The following is a 26,874-nucleotide window of genomic DNA, read 5'->3' as shown; positions in this document are numbered from 1 at the left end:
GGTTTGCTAACGCGAAATAGTTCCCCCTGGTCACGTTTCGCCCGGAATCGAATTAGAGCGCCACTCTCTCTCTCTCTCTCTGTCGTGCCGTGCTAGTTCACGTTAATCGTACTTTCCGTCCGGTATATTAAATCGCTTCCATGCTCTGTTTCTCTCTTTCTCTTGGCATGTTCATCCACCGGATGCCCCGCTAGTGTGACTGAATGGCTTATCAAGTAGCGAACCACGGTCGGGTGCTGAGCAGCAAACCAAAAGCAATACGGTATAGAAGGAGAACGGCAAGACACAGCTACAACAGCTTCTAGGACAACAGGCGGTACCGACGAGCCGGCTGCGTGGTGTCGATCGCGAGCCCCAGTCGAAGATAACAACCGAACAACAGCAACAGCGAAGCAGCTTAAAGCCATGCGGACGATCACACCGACCACCGGCGAGACGCTCCGGGCCTGGCTGCTGTCGGCGCTGGTCGTGCACGGGGCGGTCGCCGGCAACCCGGACGCGAAGCGCCTGTACGACGACCTGCTGAGCAACTACAACAAGCTGGTGCGGCCCGTCGTCAACACATCGGACGTGCTGCGGGTCTGCATCAAGCTGAAGCTGTCGCAGCTAATCGATGTGGTAAGTTTTGGCCAGGCACCGTGTAGATACTCATTAGTTTGCCTCATTGCGCCCAGTGTTTCCTGTTTATGTAAGCGTGTGTGTGTGTGTACCCGGGCGGGCAATTACACTATAAAAAGGAGCACCGGTAGTGCAAGGATACGATGCCACTATCGACCGAACCGAAACGAGGTCGTTTGCGGCGGAAAGTAGTGATGTGCGTACTGAGTCAGAGCGAACTCGTTTTTTTTTATTTGACTCCAAATCCTCGTTGAATCGGAAAAGAGTGAATGAGTAATAAAAAGAGTCACTTCCGGGCATACATATTTGAATGAGGGTTGTAAACATCGGCTTTTTTTGAGGAGTGGAGCTAGCTAGCTCCAAAAAGTGTCGCACTGTATTCACGCTCTTTTCGCTCCGTTAGATCTTCTCGTTCTTGTTCGTTCCTCATAACCCGCATATAATCGAAAGACGTTCGATTCTCACACAGACATTTTGCCGACATTTTTTGCACTCCGGTATCGTGTGAGTTATTAGAGTCTTTTCGAGATGATCGTCCAAACTTAGTCGATATTTTTCAATTACAATTCTCGAATTTTGAGATGACCTTGCGTTATCGGCTCAGCTCTGTGCACTTGAATAATCTTTTGTATTGTCATACAGTACAGTAGCACCACAGCCATCTTAGTTTTACCGGTTTACATTTATTGTTTTTCATTGATTTTGAATTAGCTCACAATGTTCGTATGGTGTTTTTTCTACATGTTTTTGGTGTGGTTTTGATACCAGTGGGGTTGAACCGGTGCCTGTTTTAATTGTTATAAACACAAGTTAACACATTCATTTTGCGCTCGTAACAGGGCAAAGAGGAGCGATAGGAGCGCAAAGGAGCAAAAAGAGCAAAACAAATCGCAAATCAATTGAAAAATTTGAACTCCAATTAAATCCGAATCGGGGATTTCAAACAGGAATTCAAATCCCACATGGGTCCAACTCGAGAAAAATATAATGATGTATATCCACTTATTCGGCGTTCGTTTTCTGGTGATTTTTAGACTTTGCTTTAGAATACTTGGTTATGATTCGAAACCGTATTCCAATCACTTTTTAGGAGTCCAATCTCCGTTTTATCCGATTAAAATCTTTATGGTGATTCATAGCTCATTTTGCGCGATTCAAATCACAAAAGAGAATCGTTCGAAAGATTCGAACCATCGTGATGCTTGTCCAGTCTGATTCAATTCGGTCGAAAGAGTCATTATGCCCATCACTACTGGAATGCGGGTGCCCGGGTTGGAAAGTAAAGGATGGCCATATTAAAGAAATAGGCCTCACGGTGGACGGTTTAAGTGCACGACGGCGTGCCATGCCGTCCGACGTTCCGAGAAGGGTCTCGGGTTGCTATTCTGACGAAGAGTGCAAAATTAATAATTGATGCAAAGTGTCAGCAGCAACATACCGACTGCAGCGGACCGCTTGCCTTGCGCCTTTGCGTCCTCCGCTCTCAGCCCTCGCCCTCACCGCGCGGGGAATTGAATCGCTTGTTTCCCAAGCAACAGGCACACGCCTCAGGGGGGCAATGGGAAGTGGTTGGAGGGATATCGCGGGCGTGGTAATTAACCTTTAATGTTCATCCTGCCGGTAAGCATATAATTACGACCGTGAGCGATATCAAAAGATCCTCTCCGCTGTCCCTGCTTAACCTCGGTTTATCCGCACTTCCAGGAAAGCTCTGGCACGGTCGGTTGGTGATAGATTAGCATTCACCATCCCGGCACGGTACGGTACGGTCCAGCACCTCCTTTATTTCCCCTCCTGCTTCCTGCAACCTCCCTCCTGGGGGCCATCAACAGACAGCAGGGTCTTCGCCACGGGAATACTCGGGCTCAGGGCAGGATGCAATATTTAAGTGTCGGCTAAACGCTTGTCGACCCGGCGTCTCATTACACGGAAAGTGTTTACGGCAGCAAGAAAAGTGCTTTCCCGGCCAGCCGAGCCGAAATCACCCAATAACGCAACGGTGAAAGCAAATGTTTTCATTTCTCTCCACCTCCGGCTCCGGTTTGGTACGTTTATCTTGCATAGCATATGATTGCGATTCATTTAACAATTTGACGTTATTCTTTGCTACACTGTTGCTAACTATCCTCTTGGTCTTTGCGATACTAGACGATGTTTTGATAATATGCACTGGTTTTAATTCAATTTGAATGTGCACTTTCTCCTTCTATTAAACATATTTTATTTTCATCAGTGTTTTAAAATAACAAACACATCCTTTCCATAATCCTTGTTTGTTGTGTTTATTTTAACATTCGCAAACTTGCTCTGTTAAGTTATTAATTTGTTTTTAATTTTAATCTGTTTTCTCGATTTAATCTGTTTACTTAACATTAAAATTTAAGTTTCGCAGGCAAATTGAACAAACTAGTTTATGTTTTAAGTTTATTTAGATTAAGTTATGTTTTTGGAACCAATAGGAATTATTTTAGCACTTAATGCCATTCATTTGAGACTGAATTTTCTAATGAGTCGATGAATACATTTTGAAACGACAAACAGTTTTTATTCGGGCATTTTACCAAGTATTAACTTATAACACGTTAATCAATTCATTATCGTTTACGAATGGTGCTTTTCATAAAAGATCAAGTGTTTGAAAAAAACAAGTATTATTTTATTTTTACTTTTGTTTACACTCGCAATAATGAGCCGTTCAAAATTAAAGAGTTGCTTAAAAATTTTGTTTTCAATACCGAAAGAGATTTTTTCCTTTAAATTTAATTTTCTATGAAGCTTTTATACAACATTGAATGGTTGAAAGTTTTGCATCAATAGCTTTATAGCTTCATTGCAAATTTTTAAATTAAATTAAACAAAGTTTACAATTTGTTTTCATTTACATGAAAAGATCTAACGTCAAGTAAAACTTTTTAATTCAAACTAATAAAAAACGATATAAAAAATGGAAATGACCCTATTTTCCAAACACAAACTTTAAGTAGTGAACCTTTTTATATAACGGGTTTGGTTTAGTTTACTGAAATTATCACCTTTTATTCATTCCTGCGGAATTCGTAGCATATTTCCGTGGAGAAAATCATACGCTACTCCTTTTAATGTAGTCACCCATGGTTTTTTCTTCGCAGGTATGGTTTTCCTTCGTGCAGCATTTTCTTTTGCTCCACTTGTTTTTTCCTGGCGACCCTTAAAAGAGCCTTCATGCATAAGTACCAGCTACTTGGTGCCACTCGTGCAAACAGGCACAAATCGCCCACAAAACACCCTTTCCCCCCCGGGGGCCACCACGGAACCAGAAACGAACATGGTGATGTCTGGTTGATGAAAGGATTTGACGAGTACGAAAAATTGTGCATTATGCATCGCACATATCGTACATCGTCATCAGCTCCGTCCAGCGTGGCCTGGTTTTGGGTTATGCAGCTGCTGGCATGGGCTGCTACTTCTGGCGCCGCTAGAAGTCAGCCCAAAAGCCGTCCGACCTGTTGTCTAGCTCGGTGGCAGGTTCAGCCGTTTCCACCGCATTCCGATTGCCGCTTTTTGATCTCCCGGTCCGCCAGCTACAGGGCACAAGAAACAAGAGGAAACGAGCAGTGACAGCAGCTTCCTATGGCAAGACTTGAGAAGGAAAGAACGGAGAAAAGAGTGAAGTAGAAAAATCGTAGAACATTGGCAACAGTCTGTTAGCCACCTGCTTGCGGCAGGAACGCCACTCGACAACACCCGGCTTACAACGAGTCCTGCCAGCTAGGAGCGGCATGAACTCCACTCAACCCGCTTCTGGCCCTCTGGTGGAAAAATGTTTGTGTAGCATTTCCTTGGCCACCGCACGCCACCTTGATCGGTCTTTAAACATTGATACAGGTTTGCAGCCATTCCCTGTGGCGGAGCGCAATCGAAAAGCCATAACCCCGCGGATGTCTGCTTGCGAGTTGAGCAATAAACGAAGCGAAATTAAAGCTCGCCCGCTTTGCAGGGTTCACAGTTCAGTGTGGTAATTTTGTGTTTCACCGTTTTGTCTCATTCACAGAATCTAAAGAATCAAATCATGACCACGAATCTTTGGGTCGAACAGGTACGTACAATTGGAACAAGAATAAAAACTTCTCTATATTTTATTTTAACGTTTATTTAGATGTTCATTTATCTAGTAAGGATTCTCGGTGTAAGATGTTTTAAGATTATTTTTCGTTATTATTGGTGAAAAACTTTTGATTGTTTTTTTTTGAAGATCGAATTCTATTCATTATTTACGAAAAAGTCATTTACATTCGACGAACTTCAAAAAGTGAAAGCATAATTCAACTGAACCAACCAAATTGAAAATTGAAGATTAAAAATATATGATATTAAGGTTGCAAGAGAAAATATTAAAAATAATTCCTTTACTGCTACATGTGAAAATAATAATTTTCACCTGAAATAACGAGCAACATAGTATGGATCAGTGCTAGAATCTTTTCGTGTTTTATTTTAAGGAAAAGATAAATATATCTCTTATAAACAATTACTTAGAAAATATTTAAGGACTTATTAGTTTTGTACAATGAAACAAAAAACTCATGTTAAGCACAACGTGTTAATCATAAAACGACACATGAAAAATATTTTTATTCAAAATAATTATGGCCTATTTACTGGTACGTTACATACTTTATTATTTATTTTACTTAAAGATACATAATTCATAATTTTTTGACAACTTATAGACTCTAGGGGCCCTTAGAACCTTTAATCTGGCTCTGGTTTGGATGAAACTTATATTGCAACCAAATTTTATTAACAAAATTTCAAACCTGCCCCTTACCACCAACCTACTGAACATTGCAATCGCCCTTGTCGAACTCTTCGTCTGATCGCATTTTTTCCCATGTTTCAATTAACCTTCCAATGCTGGAAAGTCTTGGTACGACTACAAATTACGCTGGGAGCCGAAGGAGTACGGTGGAGTGCAGATGCTGCACGTTCCATCCGACCACATCTGGCGGCCAGACATAGTGCTGTATAACAAGTAAGTATGAGCGTAACGATAGCCAGCGGCTTGATAGTGAAAAATGTTTAAAAAAGGGTGCAAGAAAAAAGAGCCAAACCAAACACAAACAAGCTTCCGAACGCAGGACGTATCTGTATGAAGATTCACTTTAACATAGTACTCATTAAAGGACACTGAGGATTACGTACTGCAACTCAGTTCGTAACGGGCCGAAAGAAGAAACATGAATGATGCACAAAGTGAACTGCGTGACGACAGTTGTTAGCAACGTGATGCTCTAGTGATGTGTACTTAGTTTCGCTGTAAGCGTGATCTGAAGCGAGCTGTAATGAAGGTGTAAAAATGAGCAGGTGCCGGTGTAATGCACTTGTAGCGAAACAATGGAACAGAAACTGCAACTTGAAGTGTAGTTCTACCCGTGAAAATCGGCAAGAAAGTGTAATACGTACAACATACATACAACAAAAAGAAAACGAATGTTGGTTTAGTAATGTAAAACAAAAGCAACGCTACAATGTAACAACACAAAGTCGTACGAAAGTGCGTCTATGTGTGCCTGTGTGTTCGTGTGAATTTACCTGTGTGTGTGTGTTTGTGAGTGTGTGAGTGTGTGTGTATGTGTGGATGGGTGTGTGTCTGCGCTTCACTTCCCTTTTTCTCTTCACTCAACTCCGTTCCATATCTAATACTTCTTCTTTCACCTTTGCCCATCCGGACCAAAGCCCGTTGTGTCGTTGCTTCCAACTTTTGCATCGAGTTCCGAACTATCTGTTTTCACAACCAAGTCGATTTTGGGACCAAAATTACATTCCGTTATCGAACTTCTGTTCCATTCGCTCCTATGCCAGTTAAATTATACCACATCAAAACATCTTCAGTTTGCATCAATTAGTTTTCAGAACCTTTCTTACTTTTACATGCCAAAGGAGCTTTAAAAATGTTGGCATAATTTTAAGTTCCATCATAATTTCCTTCATTTTCCGTGTTTCTCAAGTCTCTAGTTATGGGTGCCTCTTATATGCCCGTCCTGCATTATAACTTTGAGTAAACGCATATATATTCATCCAATTTCCACCATCCAAAATCGGCAACGATTCGTTTGTTCGATTCGGTTTTTGTTTTCCCGTCGATACTTTGTATGTTTGTGGTTTTATCAACTCTTGAACTTGTTGTGTCTGTGTGTTATTATTCCACTAGGTAATCGCTCTATTTTTTTTATTCAAGTAGAAGCCTCAAACAACTACCAAAGCGAAACAGTACCATCGAGCTACACCCAAAGACGAAGTGAAAAGTTTATACATTTTAGCTCGCTCTTTTTTAGCAATTATTACATATCAACCAAAACTTAGCCACAGTAAAAAGAAAACATATGAACACTCGATAAACATGCACATACCAGCCACTACACTTAAAGACAAGTTGAAGAGAACTTAAACGAAACTCGCAAAGACCCACTAAGAATTTCTTCGATTTAAATTTACATATATTTAAACTTGATACTGTAAATTATAACACGCACGATGTTTTAAAATGTACACCACTGAAAAAACAAACACAAACAGTTATCCGTCCAGTTGATGAATTTAAACCCCATTTTTAAATATCTCAGTGCCGACGGCAATTTCGAGGTGACGTTAGCTACCAAGGCAACTATATATTCGGAAGGTTTGGTTGAATGGAAACCTCCTGCCATTTATAAATCATCATGTGAAATTGACGTAGAATATTTTCCATTCGATGAACAAACATGCGTGTTGAAATTTGGAAGTTGGACATATGATGGTTTTAAGGTAGGTTTCTATAATGTTCATCCGTTGGTTTTCTTAATAAAAAAATAAGCAACAATAATAACCACTACCACTATCACACCACTATCAAAAATAAATACCCACCACTCACCGAATTAAAAAAAACCGTACCACCTTTGCTCCGTTGGTCATCCTTTCCTTTGTTATTTCCATTTAGGTTTGTCTACCCTTGTTTTACGTGCAACTACATTACGATTTGTTGATCTTCAAACGTTCCTTTCATTTTCACATTGTTTCACCGGTCTAGTGCCGTCGTTCTTTTGTAACGTTTTTGTTACCCGCAAAAAAGTGCCTTAGACAAAGTTTATATTTAACTTGTTTCATAGAGTTTATCATTTGATGATTAACGTTTGCTACTCTACCACTCACCATCATTTTAGTATATTACTGGTTGTGATGAAACTTTTTTTAGAGATTCTCATTTTCATTCCATTTTATTTTGGTTTTGTGTGCTTTCATAATTTCTTTTGCTTTGATCCGAGTGATTCATTATTACAGTTTTCCATATTTACTCCTGTATTTCTTACATCATGGGCGTTTTTTCTTAAATTTGTATTTATGTGTTTTTTTAATTTGAGATACATTATGTTACTATTCATACTTAGCTTTTCCGTTCATAAAGCCATCTTCATCATGTGTCACGATCCTCAATATTTGTTCCCATCCTAGAATCCAATCAGAAAAAAACTGAGCTAATATAAACATGTGTAAATAGCTAAATCAAGCAAAAACAAAAAGCCAACTCGATGTATAGCAAGCCAAACCATCAGTTCATCAAGCTAAATTATTTCTATCTACTTGCTCGACCACTCTCTAACCATGTGTATTTATTGTTTTAGTATTTATTTTGCATATATCAATTAACGATCGTGAAAAAGATAATCTCAAGACGAATGTTAAATGTTAAAACTGTTTTACAATCATATGGCATATGACCTGCTGCGACCATTGGAAAGAATGAGAAAGATTGCAAAACAAAAAGAACGAGAAGAAACACAAACGTACCTTCGAGCAACAACCACGACACAGAAATTGTTCCTATCAACTACTACTATAACTACTGCTAATACTTCTTCTGCTACTAGTGCTGAAACTTCTACTATTCACCCCTTAGACTAATTGTTTACTATGGCTCGCTTGATGCGTTTGCATTGAGACTCACTTGCATACTACTGCGATTTTTAGAGCTCTGCTGATCCTTTCATTCATATCGATTCCTTTTAAATTGTCTATGTTGACAGCGACCACCAGGTCTGTGTAATTGCTTAAAATTGATCCAATGATTTTTACACACAAAATACTTGATTAAGAAATCAGTCACATGCTAATTAATTTGAAAGGAATAACAAATTCATTACCTTGCAATCATGCGTTTATTGATATTATTGAAAAATGCCAACATTTAAAAATCTTATTTGCTTTTTGCAACAAACATTGTTGGCGTTGATTAAAACCTACATGGTTTTACAATCTAATTTCGGAATTGATATGGTTTTGTTTACTCAAATTGACTCAACTCTTTAAGTCGAGATAGACTGTCTCTAACAATGTCAACCTGCTGCGAAAAATGTGTGAGTGTATTTGGTATAATAAACGCCATAAAGGATAGTAAAACAACAATTCGGACCAAGCGGCAAACTGTGCACCGGATGTTTTGCGCGACAAACTTCGACGAATGTAGTATGTTACTAGTTCCCGCGAATAAAAACACAAACATGTAAATAATTACCAACACAGACACAAGCACATGTACTGGTAAATGAAGTACTTACAGACATGTATTTACTATGCATAATTATTTGTCTAAAAATTTTATCAATTGATCAGTCTGGAGTGTTATCTACAATATGTCATTTTTAATGCTTAATTGCTGAAGTTGATATCTGTCTTCCGCACTTACTACTGCTCTTTATTTTCCTTTTTCCATCTATCGCTCTTTCACTCTCTCTCTCTATTTCTCTCTATTCGTTTTTACTATTTCCTACTGTCGTCTATCCACTTAGACTTTCTCTCTTGTTTGTGAATACTTTCACTATGATTTATCCTTGACTCTTTCCACTTTTCTTTTCTTCTCTTTTTGTTCGTCTCGCTCTTTTGCTGGATATCTCCCTCGCAGTCTCTCACTTTTGATTGTTTCTTGGTTCAATTTAATTACGTTACGGTCCGAATGTATAATATAATATAACGAAATTATTCTTAGCTGGTGCAATACAAGTTTTCCTCAGTTAGTTACTCTCAGGGTTGTAAGATAAGCGGAGGAGTAACTCGTGAAATAGTTAATAATCTTTACTAGATAATCAATCCGATTCCTCCTTTGCACATTCAGATACTCCGTTTTATGTTGGAATTAAAACACTGTTTCCTTCTATCCTAGTGTGTAGAGAAACCTCATAATGCCTTGACAGCCGAAAGTAAGGCAGAACTCTATGCTGTTCTTTACACCTGTTCTAACCTGGTTTAGTTTCGACCCATACTTTTGTTAATTTGTCCGTATAAACTCGATCTAACTAACTTGATTGTCCATCTATTGTTGGAGCTGGAACAACTGTTCAGCCATAAAACCCATTAAGTAAAAATGAAAACTGAAGACATGTTGTCTCTCTAATTTAGTTAAACAGTGCAACGTCATGCCCAACCATTACTTTCACTGTACGCTGGACTTACATTACAATCACACATTTACACAAACATGGTCGTTTTAGCGATAGCACTCTTGTCCTTCTAGCAGGTTACCGATTTCGATTCATAATAAATTCGAAACAAGGGTGCTGCCGTGTATATATCAAATGAAGTCGAAAACAAAAACACAAGTATCAAAAATGTATTATACTAATTTCCCATCTAGGATTCTCCCATCACCTCTCATTATTGTCAAGGAGTTAAAAAAAAGGACATCCTTGACAGGAGATGAGATAACAAGAAAAATCAAGACAAATAAGGAATTGACCTTTTGTCTGTTACTCTGATTCATACTCCTTTGTGAATTTTACGCTGCCATTTCTTTTCCTAGTTAATTACTTTCTCTTTTTCTCTCTTCTCCCTCTCTTTACCTCTTACCTCTGTCTATCTTTTTCTTCTGCACTTTGCCTATATCTTACTATCTCTGTTCCTCTCTATCAGCCTCTCTACCTTACTACTTGGTCCTTTCAATTTCTATCAATATTTTTCTCTATCACTATCTCATTTTCTTTCTTTATACTCTCCCTAAGCAGGTTTAAACAGTGTTTTTGCGTTTTTCTTCTCTCCACAGTGCTGATGGTCATTATGAGGTAACCCTAATGACCAAAGCAACCGTATATAATAATGGTATGGTCATTTGGCAACCACCAGCCGTTTACAAATCGTCGTGTTCGATCGATGTTGAATATTTCCCATACGATGTACAGACATGTGTTTTGAAATTGGGCAGCTGGACCTATGACGGTTTTAAGGTGCAAGAAATTTTTTTGTTATAATTTTTCCTCCATTTATAAACAATTGTTTTAAAAATCATACTCAATTATAAAATAACAAATTCAACTAATCTAAATGTTGAAAAAAACCCCTACATACGTATTATGTTTTTGATTCAAGTTTCACAGATTTTTTATGTTTTCAAGTTTTAATTTACATCATGTTTAGTTTCGATAATTTCTCGGAAGAATTTATTAAAATCAAATCAATTAGGTACTTTTTAATAGCAACCTATGTCAACTAAGGTTTTTTAATTGTATAATCTTTACAAATTTATTTTTTTCATCATCCTTTTCATTCCTTTGGTTAAGGCATAATTTTACTTTGCATCCTGACTGTCTTTTATCATTTCTGTTGCATCTCCTCATTTCATTACTATCTTTATATAAAGCAAGCATTACTTAGCAGCAACAAAGTACGTGAAATGTCTTGTTGTTGTTGTCTCTTGTTTGTGACGTACCTAGAGGATCTGTTTAGATGCCATAATTGGAATTCTTATGTAATGTTCTAATGTCGCCCGTTTGCTTTTTGAGTTAAGAAAAAAAGGGATTGTGTAATGTTTTTGTGTTGATGCTTCATTTACTGTTGATTTTCTTTGATTTTGTCAAAACAAAGTTGAATTATTTTTATCGCGGTTAAGAGCAATATGATTTCATTACACCAATTCAAATGATTCAATCGTCTCTTGTTCTACGATGTTTATCAAATTTGTTACTTGTGCCACATTAAAAGCACCTCTCCGTATTTATCATATATAGATATTCATATAGCATTCATGTGTAGCTATATAGTGTATTTATATATGCGCCCTGTTCTGAACTGTGTACATTTATGTAAATGTTATTTTGATGAATCGGGAATTTACATTAACGATTACAAATACAAGCAAAGAAGATGCCCAGTTTCGTTAGTAAGCCGATCGATTTAAGGTTCGTTCCGCGGCTTCAACTTTAATCTTTGGCCTGCTTTTCATTCCAACTCAATGTGTGCTATGGTAATTTCAACAACTTCAGGAATTGGTTGCTAATGATATGATATAATTTTATTTGATTGACCTACCGTTAATTTTTCTTCGAAACAATGTACTTACTAATTTATTTATCGTAAACCACAAATTACTAAAAGCAAACATAAATAACTTAATAAAGAAAGATCGCTAAGCCCAAAGCTCTGGCGTTCGGCATATTATTTGTAGCGCAGTGTATCAAAAATTTAAAAATAATTCCTACATGCTTTACCGCCTATAAAAATGGAACTCAGAATTAAAAACGAAAATTATTATCGTCATGCGATTAACTTGTTTTTCCATTGTTTGCTTTACATTTCTTCATGTAAGTCAGCCTGTTAAAATTAACAAGCAAGGTTTGATTGCTATTATCAAATTTAATTGATTCAAATGCTATTGTTTTCATCAGTTATATTTTGTTTTCAAATTTCTAAGTAATATTACCACCCTATTTTGTAGAGCGAACGGTGCCGATTGTTTTCATTTAATGTAATCTTCAGTTATGTGTTTACCTACCGATTGGATTGACCAGCATAAGGAACGATTTGGTATTGCATCCCTAGCGTAAAGTTTCCTCAGTGTTAAACTCAATGCAGCACTGCAGAGTAGTGAATACGGTTTATTTTTAAAGTACCTAGATTATAATTGATTGCAAGCATATATTAGCAAGTTTGGTCCTAGCGGAGTTTTGCATTATGCAATTATTCGTCATCCACGGGCAAAGTCTTATTACTGAATTGAATATTTTTTTATTTAAATTGTTTTTTTTTTCTGTTCAATAAACTGTGTTGGAACACTCAGCAATGTGGGCAGACTTTTCGACTAATCTAATATATATTTTAATATTAAATTTAAAGCATAACATAAACGTAAAAGCATTTGTCATTTATTTACCTTAACGTACAGTGGAAGCGTTGTCTAGCCTGCTTAATGAGTAAAGTCTATTTGTCTGAAATTTTGTGTTCATTTTGGAAATCAAACTATCCTTCTCAGTTCAGCAAAGACGGAAAAGGAGAGTTTCAGATTAAGCTAGTCGCGTTTCTGCCTTGTCTTTGTACCATAGGTTTGCTTTCTATTACGTATCCCTTACGTTGTTCTCAGTTTAAGTTATTTCCTTCCTTCTTATACATGAATCATCACGCCTCAGGGTTTACATCAAGTATGTCTATATCCTACCCATGCGTGACAGGGTAAGACCATCCATCATTTCGATTGGACAATTAACTTAAAATTACTAATTTCTATATGAATATACATATATATATTTCTGCAACCTAGAAGCAATAGCGGCCGCAAAGAGTTAATTAACCATTACTTATTGCAACCAACTTGCATGGTAAGGAAAAGAATGTGTAGCAATGGTACTATCTATACTTTTATTATTTCACTTTTACACTTACTTTTAATACTGCTACCAATACCACTAGTACAACTGGAACTAATTAAACTCAAACTACTATTCCTCTAATAACACTGCTAGAATCATCTCAACTACTTATACTAATATACCGTTGAACTAAAAATATGAAGTTACTATTTTCAACATAAATTGGTAATTAGATTACTGCTACTACAGCCACAGATACTGTCTACGATTGTTGTTGAATACCCGTGAAACAAACATCGATCATTCATCACTCAATAAATCGAACCAACTACCATTTTAAAACCAAATATAAAATTCGGCTGTATTTGAGTCTTATTATAGATTTAGTTTTTTTATGGACACTGAGACCAGAACGCATACAGTGAAACTTCCTCACTCACCCACTGTGTCAACCACTTGACTGAGTTGAAGTCCCGTAGTCTGACAAGTGAACTCTAACACTACCCACAATGATATTCGATTTGAAGATGGCGATTTGCTTTGGTTGTGCGAAGTCCGGCGCGTACTGTTGCATGTTTTACTACGCGGATCTATGGCATACACTTTGAACAGCACTATCGAGACACTGCAGGTGTTAGCAACTGTTTGCTCGAAAGTGCTTGGGCGAGCCAGGATCAAGGATCTTCCAACGTTTGAGACTAACATTCAAACGAGTTCTACGCCAAGTATTGTTATTAAGACCAGGCCAAGAGCCATCACGAATTTCGAGGCATATCCAAGAATAGTTTCACGCTGCCGAAACCGTAACCTTGGTTTTCTGTTCTTAGAAAACACCCAGAGATTCTCTGTACCCCACGTGTCGTGTAATGTTTTGCGTGTAGACGTTTTTCTTCCTATATCTATCGGTAGCACGTCCGTAGCTGATTCCATGTGCTAAAACAGCACACAAATGTTAGAAGCTCAATGTGAAAGTAAAGAGAAGACGAAGGAGGCCTATACGAAGTAGCCACCGGTACTCGCCTGTCGAGGAAACGATTGAGAGACGGTAGCAAATCAGGAAAAGAATGTTTTTCGATGCAGAGTTGCTTACGACTCGATCGAAAACTTGAAAAGCGAGAACTAGCAAAGGTAATTAAATCACTATGAAATTATTCCCTTACATCGTTCCGTTTTTCCCCCCACTCTCTCCCCTTCGTTTTTTTCCATTTGAGCCTTCGTCTTCTCTCCTTGTTGAACCTAACTCTTTAGCTTCTTCCGCCACGTTCTGCCACATCAAACTTGCTCTCTTACTGTCTTTAGCTCTGTCCCTTTCAAGTTCTACGATTACACTCTTTTCCGTTTCCTTCCTGGAAACCTTTCTTTACTATGTTGATCCACCATTTTCATAACCATCCAAACATTACATCTGTTTTGAACTCATCTTACATAAGTAGTGCAGTCAACAAAACTTCGGCCCCCGAAATGATGCCATTCAGCCATTCGAACAACATCGAAAACCCGCTGCGGTTCTTCTGTACTCTTCGTATATTTCCTCGATAATACTCGTTGTTTCTTTTCCGTTTCCTATTTGCGTTGAGGTTTGAATGTGCAATGCTACCCTTTTCCTGTTCTTTGTGCGTTCTATGCTGTTGTCCGATCCCGTTCCCCAATTTCTATCCAATTGGCAACAGTTTTACTGTATGTGAACACTTTTTGAATGGCTATAAAAGCAGCTATTGTAACCTTTATTTTAGTAATTTCCAATCAAATTGGAAAACTTTTTTGTGAAATGAAATAATAATTTACAAATGGACATTTTACTGAACAAAAATCACGCCATTTTGAAACACTATTTGCACAATGTTTAAGCCCCGTAAATCTACTCCAACTTAATTTTACCAATATTTAATTACAATTGATGCTGAATGGGAACAGGAAAAGTGTGTCGTCACTCACAAATCGTTTTAATTCGGGTAACTCTTCGTTAGTCCTCTGAATTCCGGTGTTTTGTTTCGTTTGAAGAATAAGGCTTTTTTTATTTTGTTCAGTTAACTATTGCAATTGTCCATTCAACTTTGATACACCTCTTATACACGCCCTTTGTGCCAAATTGTCTCGGTGTTGCAGACATTCGTACTTTAATTCTGCTGATTCGACTGCGAGTCTTTCATGACAAAACTTGGACAAAAAGAGCATTTCAATGCTGAATCGGTCGTATGCGCTGTATTGTATTGAACCTGCGTTGAATAGAACGTTCATGAAATGTTATGCATTTCATAGCATTTATTTCGATCTTCTTATTTCAGTTTTCTCATTATCTATCTGAGACCCCACTGTTTGTTTCACTTTCACTTCTCTTTATTCTGCCTATAACACTTTCTGTCCCTTCTATTTCCACTCTTACGCTCTATCTATCACTTTTTCTCTAACGTCTTGTTACTTGCCGCTCAATGTTAGGTTCTACCTGTGTTTCCTGAAAATTTTCTCTTTATTTCCTTGATTAGATTGCCCTCCCCCCACCTTCATGCCCTCTTTCTTGGACCGTCGTTCCTTCGTATATGTGTTTTGAATTGATCCTGCACGTTTTATTTAATGGACGTGGTGCTTCATTATATATGATTATTTGTAGAAGTTTTCTTTAAAAACATATATTATTCACTCTTTATCTGTAGTTTCTCGTACCACGTCCATATATAAAATCATTATCGTATGGTAGAGATAATAACACAACAATCCAATTTCCTTTCGTCTTCGGCGTAACATACAACGTGTGAGGAGATCGGAGCTGGGCCCGTCTAATTATCTTTATGCTCTAACATTCTCCTCCTTCCTACACGGGTCGGGGTATTTATATTAATTGGGGGCTTTAATACGTTCTTTTAATTTATACGCTCCTCTTCTCGGCTAATCTCACACTCGAGTTAAAGGCCGAACCATGCACGAACGAAACTCTCCTAAACTATCCAATACAAAGACTCTTCGGACCCCGTACGTACTCACACGCGAATGCCCATTCGCCGGCAGAATAAACGATTTGACTAGACCAGAACCGTCTTCCGGAAAAGTAATGTGCCTGTGCATGTGTGCCTGCGTTTTTCTTTTGCGACCTCTAGCTATTTTGATTTTATCTCGTGATGTTTTTTTCCAAGCGACAATGTGATCAAAGTTTGAATTAAACTTTAATGAATTTAAATCGAATAAATTAAAAACAAAAGTAACTCCCTGTATTCGTTAGCACCTGTGTTTCAGTTTAGTGGCGCGTGTAAGAAGTAAGCCTTCTGAAATAGACCTGTTTAATACGGGTACACACAAAAGACATAAAAACATGATAAAAAAAATTACAAAGATTCACGATTGATTTCAAGCCATTTCCGTATAGTTTCACTGCCGCAAGCGGCTTTGGTAACGAACCCCGATCGCTCTATCGCCTCTCTCGTTAGCTTCTGACTCATCAGCCCACTGATAGCTAGCGTTGCTGTATCCTTGTCTACTAGTGTAATTTAATCATTTATTTTAATGCGTGTTCGCGTGTTAATCTGTGGTTGTTGTGTTTGTCATACATAAAAAAAAAAACATACTTTTGCGTTTCTACTCGTACTTAATGTTTCTTTGCGTTCTTGTGAAAGTTGTACACCTAGCAAAAACCAACAAAAAAAAATGAACCAAAAATCCTCTAAACTAAGTTTCGGGTCAAACCGAAACGATACTGAAGCTCAAACGGCACCGCCATGCCTGCCGGTGGTGATAAACATTCGAATGCGTGCGATGCATTATAAAGCCAAAAAACTAAAAATAAATAGTTAAATGATAAATACACACCATCCCCCATGACCTTTCCCGAATATCCAAATAAATAAAAATTGCAGGTAGCGTTACGGCGAATGCATGATGCAAAGGCTCTCTAATGAGTGAGAAAGAAAATTAAAAACAAAGAGAGAGAAAGGGAAAGAAAGAGAGAGGGAGATAATGAAGAAAAAAAATGTACAAAATCAACATAATCATGCAATCGAGCAAAAAATGACTATTGCCTGCCATAAACTCCATGCTAGCGCTAAACTCCAAGCGGAGCGTTAAATCGAAACTCTAAACCAAATACCAACCCTCCCTCCCAGTCGTGTCGTTCCCAAAAGCATCATCCCTAGTATAGTTCCCTGCTAAGAGTCGTCTTAGAGCCCCGTAGCGTTCCCCGTTGCTCATTTAAACGGTTCATCAAAATAATCCTACGATGCATTTAAAACATTTCTTAATCCTCCTGGTCACTAATCTTGCTGTTTCATGCCATACCCTCGACATTCATTCCGTTGCACTTCTGTACAACTTCTGCACTGCTACTGCTGAAGATAAAATACTGCACAACAAACTACTAAACACTTTAAAAATATTCAATACAAAATATACTGATTGAACACAAAAGTCATATACATTCATGTGCGTACGTAAGTGCGCTCTTGGAAGATTGCTGGTCGATTTAACACGTTGACGACCACCATTCTGTTTTAGTACATTTTTAGTACAATCATTTTCGATAAAATTTCATCAAAACAATTATGAAACCAACAGTTTTCGTACACCAGACAAAGACTAGACTTCGCAAAGGATACGTTAGTGTAATTTTTACAGCATTGTACCCGTAAAATGGGTGACAGCAACAATTAGTTCTAAAAAATTTTTGACCTCTAAATAAATGAAAATACAACATAAAAACAATAATAATTCTGAATACCAGTTCCTTGGAAAGCTAAATCTTTGCTTCGCTTTCGAAAACCGTCGGATTAACAAATGTTATAAACAAATTTGATTAAAACAGATTGTACTAAAAAATTTTGGCTGATTGGCTAAAACTGCTTGGCAGTAAACGTGTTAAAAAGCAATCAATCCAAAAGCGAACAATGCATAGACGCCCATTCAATGCTCCTCTGTAATCATGCCGTTATTTCATCAAAAAGTGAACCCATCTTCATTCCTTCTGCCTTATATCTAGCTAGCTTTCATTGGCTGATGTTTGGAGTAGTTGCTTCTGCACCTGTTCACCCTTGAACCACGCAATACACACGGACTGTCATTAGCCATTTAGCCCGGATGAAGCAGTGTTGTTGCTGTCGATGCCTGCATTGCGGAAAGCACTCCTCTATCAGCCCGTTACAGTTCGGTTAATTCGATCTATTTGTTTGTTTTAATTTCTGCCACTGTTTCGTTTTTGATAAACAACCCTTAACGTGTTGCAAAGGCGTGGCAAGAATCGAGACGCCAAAAACATTTGCAATCCAAAGCTCATGTCGTATGTAGAGTTTTCGTTTGTTGCATGAATAACATAGGCGTTCTTCGCCCGTCCGTAATTGAATTCACTGTGCATGTCCACTCCTACATTCATCTGTCGGTTGCAACGTCCTTGCACGTTGCTATGTGCACCCGAGTATGTAGTTGCTGTACCGAGTATCGTTTCCCTCAGTGTCGCTGGGTTGCTTGCTAGCCGTTCACCCTCGTTGGCCATCGTCGTCGTCTCCTTCTAGTGCGTGTGCATCACACTTTGTTGCATCGTAAATGTTGCTAATCTTTCGTTCTTCTTCATTCGTTCTTTCCATTTATGGTTTTGTTCTCCCCTAATTTGTTTAAGACATTAAAGTAAAAGAAAACTCACCACCCCGCAAAAACATAAAATTATATCTCCCCCTCCCCATCAACACACACACACACACACTCACACACATATAAAACGACACACACACACACTGCTACACTTAGCATACACGCGAATCATTACGTGCTTTGTTTTTGTAAACTTGTCTTTTTCGCTCATTCTGTACACTTGTACATTCGCTTTGTATAAAACTCTACTACCATTTTTAGCTGTTTGCACCCTGGCCTTCTCATTCGCCCTCCCTGCATATCTCCCCGCCATCACACCTCCCGTGCGCTCACTAGTCCAAGAAAACAAAAACAAATCTCCTTATTTTGGCACCATCGAACTGGCCACCCACCCATCCATATGTAAATAAGTTTTGTCTTCAGTTTACATTTCATGGTTTTGTTTGGAGCGAATCAAAAACGAAAACCCAACAACAAAAAAAAACAACTATTATCAGTAACTTTAATCTATTCCAATGCAAAACCCACCACCACAGTCACTGCCACGATTACCAACACAGCTACTTTCATCACCACTTCATTACTTCTTTTACAAAACTAGAAAAAAAAAACAATTCGATCATTTCGTTCTCATTGCTGCAATGCTATTATAACGAAGCATTACTATCTCGCCCTTTCTTTCTTGCCTCTCTTTCCCATCTTCGCCCTCCACTGTCCCGTTTGTGAACGGTGCACGCAAAAACAAACTAAACAATCAAAACATACGAAAACAAAAAACCATATTTGAATGGCAACTTTACCGAAACGAAAAAAAACGCAAACCTACGCACTACATCCCGTCAAACCACACCTATAAACCACCGAAACCGCAACAGGTCGACCTCCGGCATATGGATGAAAAGTCGGGCAGCAACATTGTAGACGTCGGCGTCGATCTGTCCGAGTTCTACATGTCGGTCGAGTGGGACATCCTGGAGGTGCCGGCAGTAAGGTAAGTGGCGATTCCTCGCCCTGCTAGTAGTTGCTCGTTGTTACCAGACCCCTCTTCCTGATCGATGCTTGCTTTCGATTCAATCTGCGGTCGTTTTGAGCTTCCCATTAGCAAAAGAAAGCGTAAAGGAAACAGTTCGTCTGAACTAAGGCAAATTGATTAAATTGTACCTGGTTGGTTATGATAATTAGTTTGATGGTTAATTACGCCCTCTATACGCTTTACCATGAAAAGTTGAATGATGTGGAAAGTTTTTCCGGTTTCCAATCTTGCAAGCCAGTTCTAAGTAAAGGTTTAAATATTCTTCGTTTAAGGCGCAACGGCCAGCTTCAGCCATACCTGCCCTGAAGATTACTAAATGTATTTATGAGCAAATGCATTAACACGTTGACTGCCATGGCTATCATTTTTGTTAACCAGCTGTCATTAGTTCTAAAAAGTTTATGTCTCATAAATGAATGAAAATGGAACATAAACATTATAGTAATATTTAATATCAATTCTTTGGGAAGCTAAGTTTTTGCTAAGCCTTCGCAAATCGTTGATTTAATAAATGTTGTTAAAGGATTAAATTAAAAAAGATTGTACTAAAAAGTGTGCTAAAAACGCTTGGCAGTCAACGTGTTAAATAAGCACGTAAACTGATACTTTTAACAGTTTAAAAAACGTTACATGCTATTGAAAGCTATTCAGAAAGTTAGTTCAAGCTATTTAGAACTAACCAAAATGCAGGTGGAAGTTTCCATCCCAGGTTACAATCATTGTTAGAACTTGTAAGGGCCACCAACAACTCCAAGATATGAATCTTAGGCTCACCAGCCATCCTACCCACTCTCCTTCCGCATGTATCTCGCATCAGTACTTGAATAGAAAATGTGTTCCTTGCTTTCCCGTCCAATATACGTAAGCGGTTCGAGCTTTTGACACACTCTCTTCTCTCTCTCTCCACGCGCGACAGAAACGAAAAGTTCTACACCTGCTGCGACGAGCCGTACCTAGACATCACGTTCAACATCACCATGCGTCGCAAGACGCTGTTCTACACGGTGAACATTATCATACCGTGTATGGGTATCTCCTTCCTGACCGTCCTCACATTCTATCTGCCCTCGGACAGCGGAGAAAAGGTAAGCACCTATGGGGGAGGGGCAATGTGGTGGTACTGAGCCATCCGTAAACGGTGCGACACGTAGTGGTGCCCGGCGGGTGGGCATCGTCGACGACGCGCACGAGGGCGTTGTCACAGTGCACATAATTAATTTGCAGCGCGCAAAGTTCGCACTCGAGTGTCGAATGAGCCGGTCGGCTGTTATCGCACCGTCTGGAGTGGAAGCAAACAGAGGTGGATCATCATGACGCCGTAAAATATCGCGCCACGTAACACCGCTAATCTTTCACTGGGAGTGTATATTTTTCTACTTCACTTTTTCATTCATGCTCAACTAGAGACTTTATTTTCGCAAAATATGAATATTTAATACCATCAAACACCAAACCAAACAGTGGATCATTTTAGCCGTACTGTACAAGTTACACTAAACTGTTGTAAGCATTAATTAAAAAAAGTTGATTTTTAAATGAATTTCTCAAACATCAGAAGACAGTGATCAGAGGTTTAACGAACCGGAAACGGTGATTGAAACAAAACAAACAAACGATGGAGGCGTCCAGTACTTGGTGGCGATTTCCAAATTAGTACTTCGACGATCAGATAAAAAACCAAACCGTGGATCATTTCAATCGTACTGTTTAAGTTATACTACACTGTTCTAAACGTTAATTTCTAAAATATAAATCTTCAACTAAATTTATAAAACGTAGGGAGGACATTAAAAAGAGGTGTGACAAACCGGAAACGGGGAAATTAAAGCAGAACAAACAAACGATGGAGGCGCCCAGTACTTGTGGGCGATTTCTTAATTAGTACTTCGACGATCACACAAAAACCAAACCGTGGCTCAATTTTATGGTACTGTAAAAATTACAATAAACTGTTCTAAACATTAATTTCAAAAATATAAATCTCTAACTAAATTTATAAAACGTCAGAAGACATTGAAAAGAGGTTTAACATACTGGAAACGTTTAAATTAAAGCAGAACAAACAAACGATGGAGGCGCCCAGTACTTGGTGGCGATTTCTTAATTAGTACTTCGGTAAACTTAACACAATTACCAAACGTGTAATATTCTGTTGTTAGTAACCAAAGAGAAAGAGCTGATATTGTGATTGAGGATTCATATGCAAAGTTTTGTTTTCATTAAACGTTAACATTTATTAGTTGGTTAAAAAAAATACATCTTTTGTATAAAAGTTGCATTTGTTTTCGTAAAGGAAAGCAAGGTTTAAAACTTGAAAGTGTATTACTTTCAGATCAAAATGATACGCTCTCGACTGTGTTCAACTTTCCGACGGAACCACTGCGACGTTCAGACATTATCTTATGCGAGCGCTGCTTAATGTATTCAGAAGCGTAATTACTTTTCATCTCTCGAACTTGCCTTCAGGTCACGCTCTCGATTTCAATTTTGATTAGTCTCCATGTGTTCTTCCTGCTGGTAGTCGAAATCATACCGCCAACGTCACTCGTCGTGCCTTTGCTAGGAAAGTATCTCATCTTCGCCATGATACTCGTCTCAATCAGGTAAGTAGCGCTAGATACCACCGTCTGCCCGAAACAACCGTACAAACCGTTCCATTCCGTACGTTCTGTTGCAGTATATGCGTCACAGTGGTGGTGCTGAACGTGCACTTCCGATCACCCCAAACCCACCGAATGGCACCGTGGGTGAAAACTTTTTTTATAGGTAAGTATCGATCAGCGTCGAACTTTGTTTCCCACGGTTGACGGCAGGCTTACCACGTTCCCGTTTTTCTCGACACGCTTTACAGATTTTCTACCACGATTTCTCTTCATGAAGCGACCGCCGTACATCGAAAACCACAGGTACGTGCCACCGGTTGGTCCGCATACTTCATCCCCTCATTTCCATTCCCCATTTTCTCTCGCTCTCTCTCACTTTCTTTTTCTTCCTTTCCGTCTCTATCTCTTTTTGTCTTTGCCTTTCCGTATCTTTCAAACTCTCTGTTTACCGATATGTCTTGAGTCTTGCTCTGTTGATTGATTTTACCGTTGACTTTTGTTTTGATGTTTGAAAAAAGGAGCACCGTTACCGGATCGTTTCTTAGTCATATTTTTTAATTATTTATTCCCTGCTTGTTCAATCTTTCCACTCAACCGTTCATGCTCCCTACCTGACGCTCTCGGCAGCACTTGTGTTTCCTAGCATTTATTTATTTGAATTCTTTCATTTTCTTCTGAATAGTGGGGTGGTGTTGCCTCCTAAAACAACCGTTTTTGTTTGTATTATAAAACAAAAATATAAATCTAAACTCTAGGCTATCGATCCACCCCGTTTGGGTCGATCTGTTACTCTCAGCCTCGGTTGCTTTTTTGTCTATTCTAATTCGTTGTAATTCGTTTCTAGTGCTTCAATGCGATCAGTAAAAAAACAGTGTACGGGTTTTCTCAATGTAATTAATTTACATTTACATTACACTAACAGGTCTTTCCCTGTTAAATATAGAACGAAGCAAAAACGCCTGTTGAACGTAGCTTAAATTAATAACATGCACACAAAAACACACATTTGAAAAGATGAGATACCAAAGCTGCGACCAACTGGACGCATTTAGAATAATATTTACACTAAATCATTTTGCCTGCATTTGTTCGTGGTACTGATTCGCTCCGTACGTTTGGCCATGTGCAAACTTTTGCTCTGTAACTTTTCTTCTTCCTATGCCCTTCTTTTACTTTTTTTCTCACCAATTTCCTTTTTAGCACTCCCAACGAGTCCCAACAACAAGCCTCTTTTTTTCGAAAACATATGTTTACCATCTCGACAATACTACAAAAACAATATTTTAAAACAATATGCCAGCTCGATTACTCTACCATTTCTTTTTTCTTCTCGTTCTTTCTTTCCTGTTTTTCTCTGTATTTGGGATTTTCTGCTTGTCGTAGAAAAACGCTATCAAAAGACCTACACGCTTGCTTTTATCCTTATTACTCAAATACTACATTAAACCGTATAGCTCGTTTTACTAATAGGACACCATCTAAAGAAGATCTTTCTCCGTCAAGGTATTTATGATAGAATAATATTAAAGTGAATCTTTCTCTCTCTCTTTTTCTTTCTCTCTTTCTCTTCTTCTCTTTATATCTCTCTTTCTCTTTCATTTGTTTCGAATATTTACTCTTTTCATTCTCTGTTGATTGCTACGGTTTGTTTCATTCGTTTGTTGCATACTTTGTTAAACACTGTATTGCAAAACTTTTTTGCTATGCATCTTTCGCAAACTTCATCATTTGATTTTGCGTTTCTTGGGTTGAATAATGTGTGCTGCTTTCAACTACTACCGAAACAAAAACCAAAATTGGTCTGTAATAAACTGTAAATGCCCGCTGTGAATTTCGCTTTCTTGGTTTGGATTACTCGCATCCGTTTGCTAATGCGTTTGCATCGTTTACCATCACAAACAATATACCATGTGTACTTAAATGTACATCTACATCTACATAAATATTATTATCTGGATACACACGAAACCAAAAACCCCGGATTCTAAACTGAATCGTTTTTTTCTCGTTTGATGCGATGCAATCAAATGGAAACATTTCGAAATGATAAAAAAAAACATCCAACCGGCAAAAACACCACAAACTGGTACAACACGTGATATTTTCTATGGGTAAAAAAATTACAAAAAAAAAACATCACAACCACATCCATACGCTGCATCGCTCTGCTTCCCTTACTGGTGTTTCAATGGTTTTTTTGTTCGAGACTATACTTTAAACAAATTAAAACAAAAAACAACCCCATAAACTAAAAAAAACGAACGATGCCCTATGAAATAAATCAATCAATTCATTGCCTATGCAAATGGACACCACTAACATCGGACTGACAGAAGCCATTTTCAATTGCACAGTCTATCAGGTACGGGCCCGTTCGGCGGAAGCTGTCAGATCCACGGTCCCATTCCGCTGCCGCACTCCGAGTCGGAGGAGCTGTCGATGTCGACGGCCGCGGACACGGCCGTCCCGTCCGGCCTGAAAAGTCCGACCTTCAAGCAGCCGGCGTTCTCGCACACCGTCTGCTCGACCGAGGTGCACCGGAGTTGCTTCTGCGTGCGGTTCATCGCCGAGCACACGAAGATGCTCGAGGACTCGACAAAGGTACGAAACCGTAACGTAAGGAAAGGCAACACAGGGTAAACAAATTAAGCAACTGCTTGGGGTCCTATGCATGATGACTTTTTTGATTTAGTTTCGAATCAATTTGAAACTATTGTAATGGAACTTTCTGAATTGTATTTTGATTTGGAAATTGACAATAGTTATATCCTAACATGAATTGCTTTAATGTAGTTTGCAAAACTAACAGTACAAATACAAATAAAAATACAAATTCAAATACAAATTAAAGAAGATCAAAAAAAGAAAAATCAGAATAGTTTGAGGATTAACGAAATTTCAATTTGCCAATTTCAACCGCTTCATAGAAAAGACCGCTGTTAGTTCTGAAATAACTGAAAAGTTATTTAATAAAAAAAAACAAGAAAAAACTTGAAACAAGAAAATACAAAACGTACAATGACCATAAAAATATTCGCTCAACAAGCTCTTCAAAATTTAATTGTATTATATCTTTTCAATAAAATAACATAAGATAACAAGAATTAATAAACATGTGAGTGGTGAAATAGTTAGGTGGTGCAAAAAATGTTTACCTCCACTTATTGGGGTTGCTTTGAGGTCCTTAGAACCCTTAAGTCTAGGTAAGCAACTCAAAAATCCCTAGATATGGAAGGCGGCTCGATTAAAAAAGTGTATGAGAATATAATGGTCACCATGTAATAAAAATAGGATGCCGTCTCTACACTAGTGCTTAGTGTTATAAGGCTTCTATTCCCATCAACCATAGGATAGGTGGTTTAACAACTGGTATACCGTCCTGGTAATGGCTACACTGTGCTCTTTGTTTTGCTCCTGACAGGTCAAGGAAGACTGGAAGTATGTAGCGATGGTGCTCGACCGTCTGTTTCTGTGGATCTTCACGCTGGCGGTGTTGGCCGGGACGGCCGGCATCATCCTGCAGGCGCCGACACTCTACGATGACCGGATACCGATCGACAAGACGTTCGATGAGCTGGCTACGTCGACCGTCGTCCGCTGCCCTCCGCAATAGCGCACGATCGCACCTCCGCAACCGCTTGCCGGCTTCGGCTTCGGGTTCGGTCTGCTCGTCGTGCCGTGCGTCTGTGTGTGCGCCATGGGTCTCAGTGCCTGTCTGCTGCTGTACGATCGGCTGCTGGTTGCCGGGCGCTGTTTACTCTAGGAAGGTGAAGGGTTTTAGTATAGAGAGATGTAGCGCACAACAGTGTATGATCAAAAAGGATAAACGACCTTGCTGGTTGGTGGCAATTTGGTGTATGGGAGATGAGCGTATGATTGATTGCAAGTCCAGTCCAGTGCCCGCGGAGGTAGCACTCGTCTCCTGCTAAAGGTAACAATAGGCACCAAACGGCCCAACCTGAGGGGATTTGCATTGGACTAGTTTTGATTGAAATGTTTTTAAGAAAACCATACGGCTTTTTATATACGAAGTAAACAAAAAAAACAGAAAACAAGAAATTTTCGATAGACCAATGGTACGGTGAACGACAATGCCAAGACTCCCATTTGCACAGTAACATCAAGCCATCCCCTGCGCCTCCAGTACAGGCGGCTCACGTACGCAGCCCAAGGAACCCTTCTCCTCTTTTCTGATGTGTAAATAATCAACCAAGAAGAAGAAAGTGGAAACAGCGGCGTGGGATAAAGTATGCAAGCAGGCAGCACAGGCAGACAACGCGCAACCAAAACGAGTACGAAAGTAATATTTATATATATTTATATATATATATATATATAAACATATGCCACACAGACATACAAAAACATACATGCAAGCGTACACAGTATTATAGATCCAGATAATAACATCAAGAGTTAACATTTAAGCATAAGGTTTAAACGAGTAGAGTTTTTATGTCTATAAAAA

General features: G+C 38.7%; 1 protein-coding gene across 2 annotated transcripts; it reads left to right on the top strand.

Annotated features, from left to right (window-relative positions):
* Window positions 1-405: 405 nt before the first annotated feature.
* Window positions 406-26,019, top strand: LOC131291447 (acetylcholine receptor subunit alpha-like). 2 transcript variants are annotated; one of them, XM_058320660.1, is made up of 12 exons: window positions 406-618; window positions 4,649-4,693; window positions 5,520-5,629; window positions 7,221-7,401; window positions 19,646-19,761; window positions 20,720-20,888; window positions 22,270-22,406; window positions 22,481-22,569; window positions 22,655-22,709; window positions 23,790-23,909; window positions 24,761-25,007; window positions 25,828-26,019. In XM_058320660.1, the coding sequence occupies exons 1-12, from the start codon at window positions 406-408 to the stop codon at window positions 26,017-26,019; spliced, it is 1,674 nt and encodes a 557-aa protein (XP_058176643.1). The 2 variants fall into 2 exon arrangements, with proteins under 2 accessions (XP_058176643.1, XP_058176642.1); XM_058320659.1 differs by having other exon boundaries at window positions 24,740-25,007.
* Window positions 26,020-26,874: the final 855 nt, after the last annotated feature.

The sequence above is a fragment of the Anopheles ziemanni genome, chromosome X (genome assembly GCF_943734765.1).
Source record: "Anopheles ziemanni chromosome X, idAnoZiCoDA_A2_x.2, whole genome shotgun sequence".
NCBI classification, from domain to species: Eukaryota; Metazoa; Arthropoda; class Insecta; order Diptera; family Culicidae; genus Anopheles; species Anopheles ziemanni.
Note: the sequence above shows the minus strand (reverse complement) of the source record. Positions and strands in the feature narration are given on the sequence as shown.

Excerpts from the sequence above, each read along its gene's own strand:
- LOC131291447 (XM_058320659.1), top strand. The coding sequence starts at position 406 with ATGCGGACGATCACACCGACCACCGGCGAGACGCTCCGGGCCTGGCTG. Across the intron at positions 4,694-5,519 it reads CGAATCTTTGGGTCGAACAG|TCTTGGTACGACTACAAATT; the intron begins GTACGTACAATT and ends AATGCTGGAAAG. Across the intron at positions 25,008-25,827 it reads TGCTCGAGGACTCGACAAAG|GTCAAGGAAGACTGGAAGTA; the intron begins GTACGAAACCGT and ends TGCTCCTGACAG.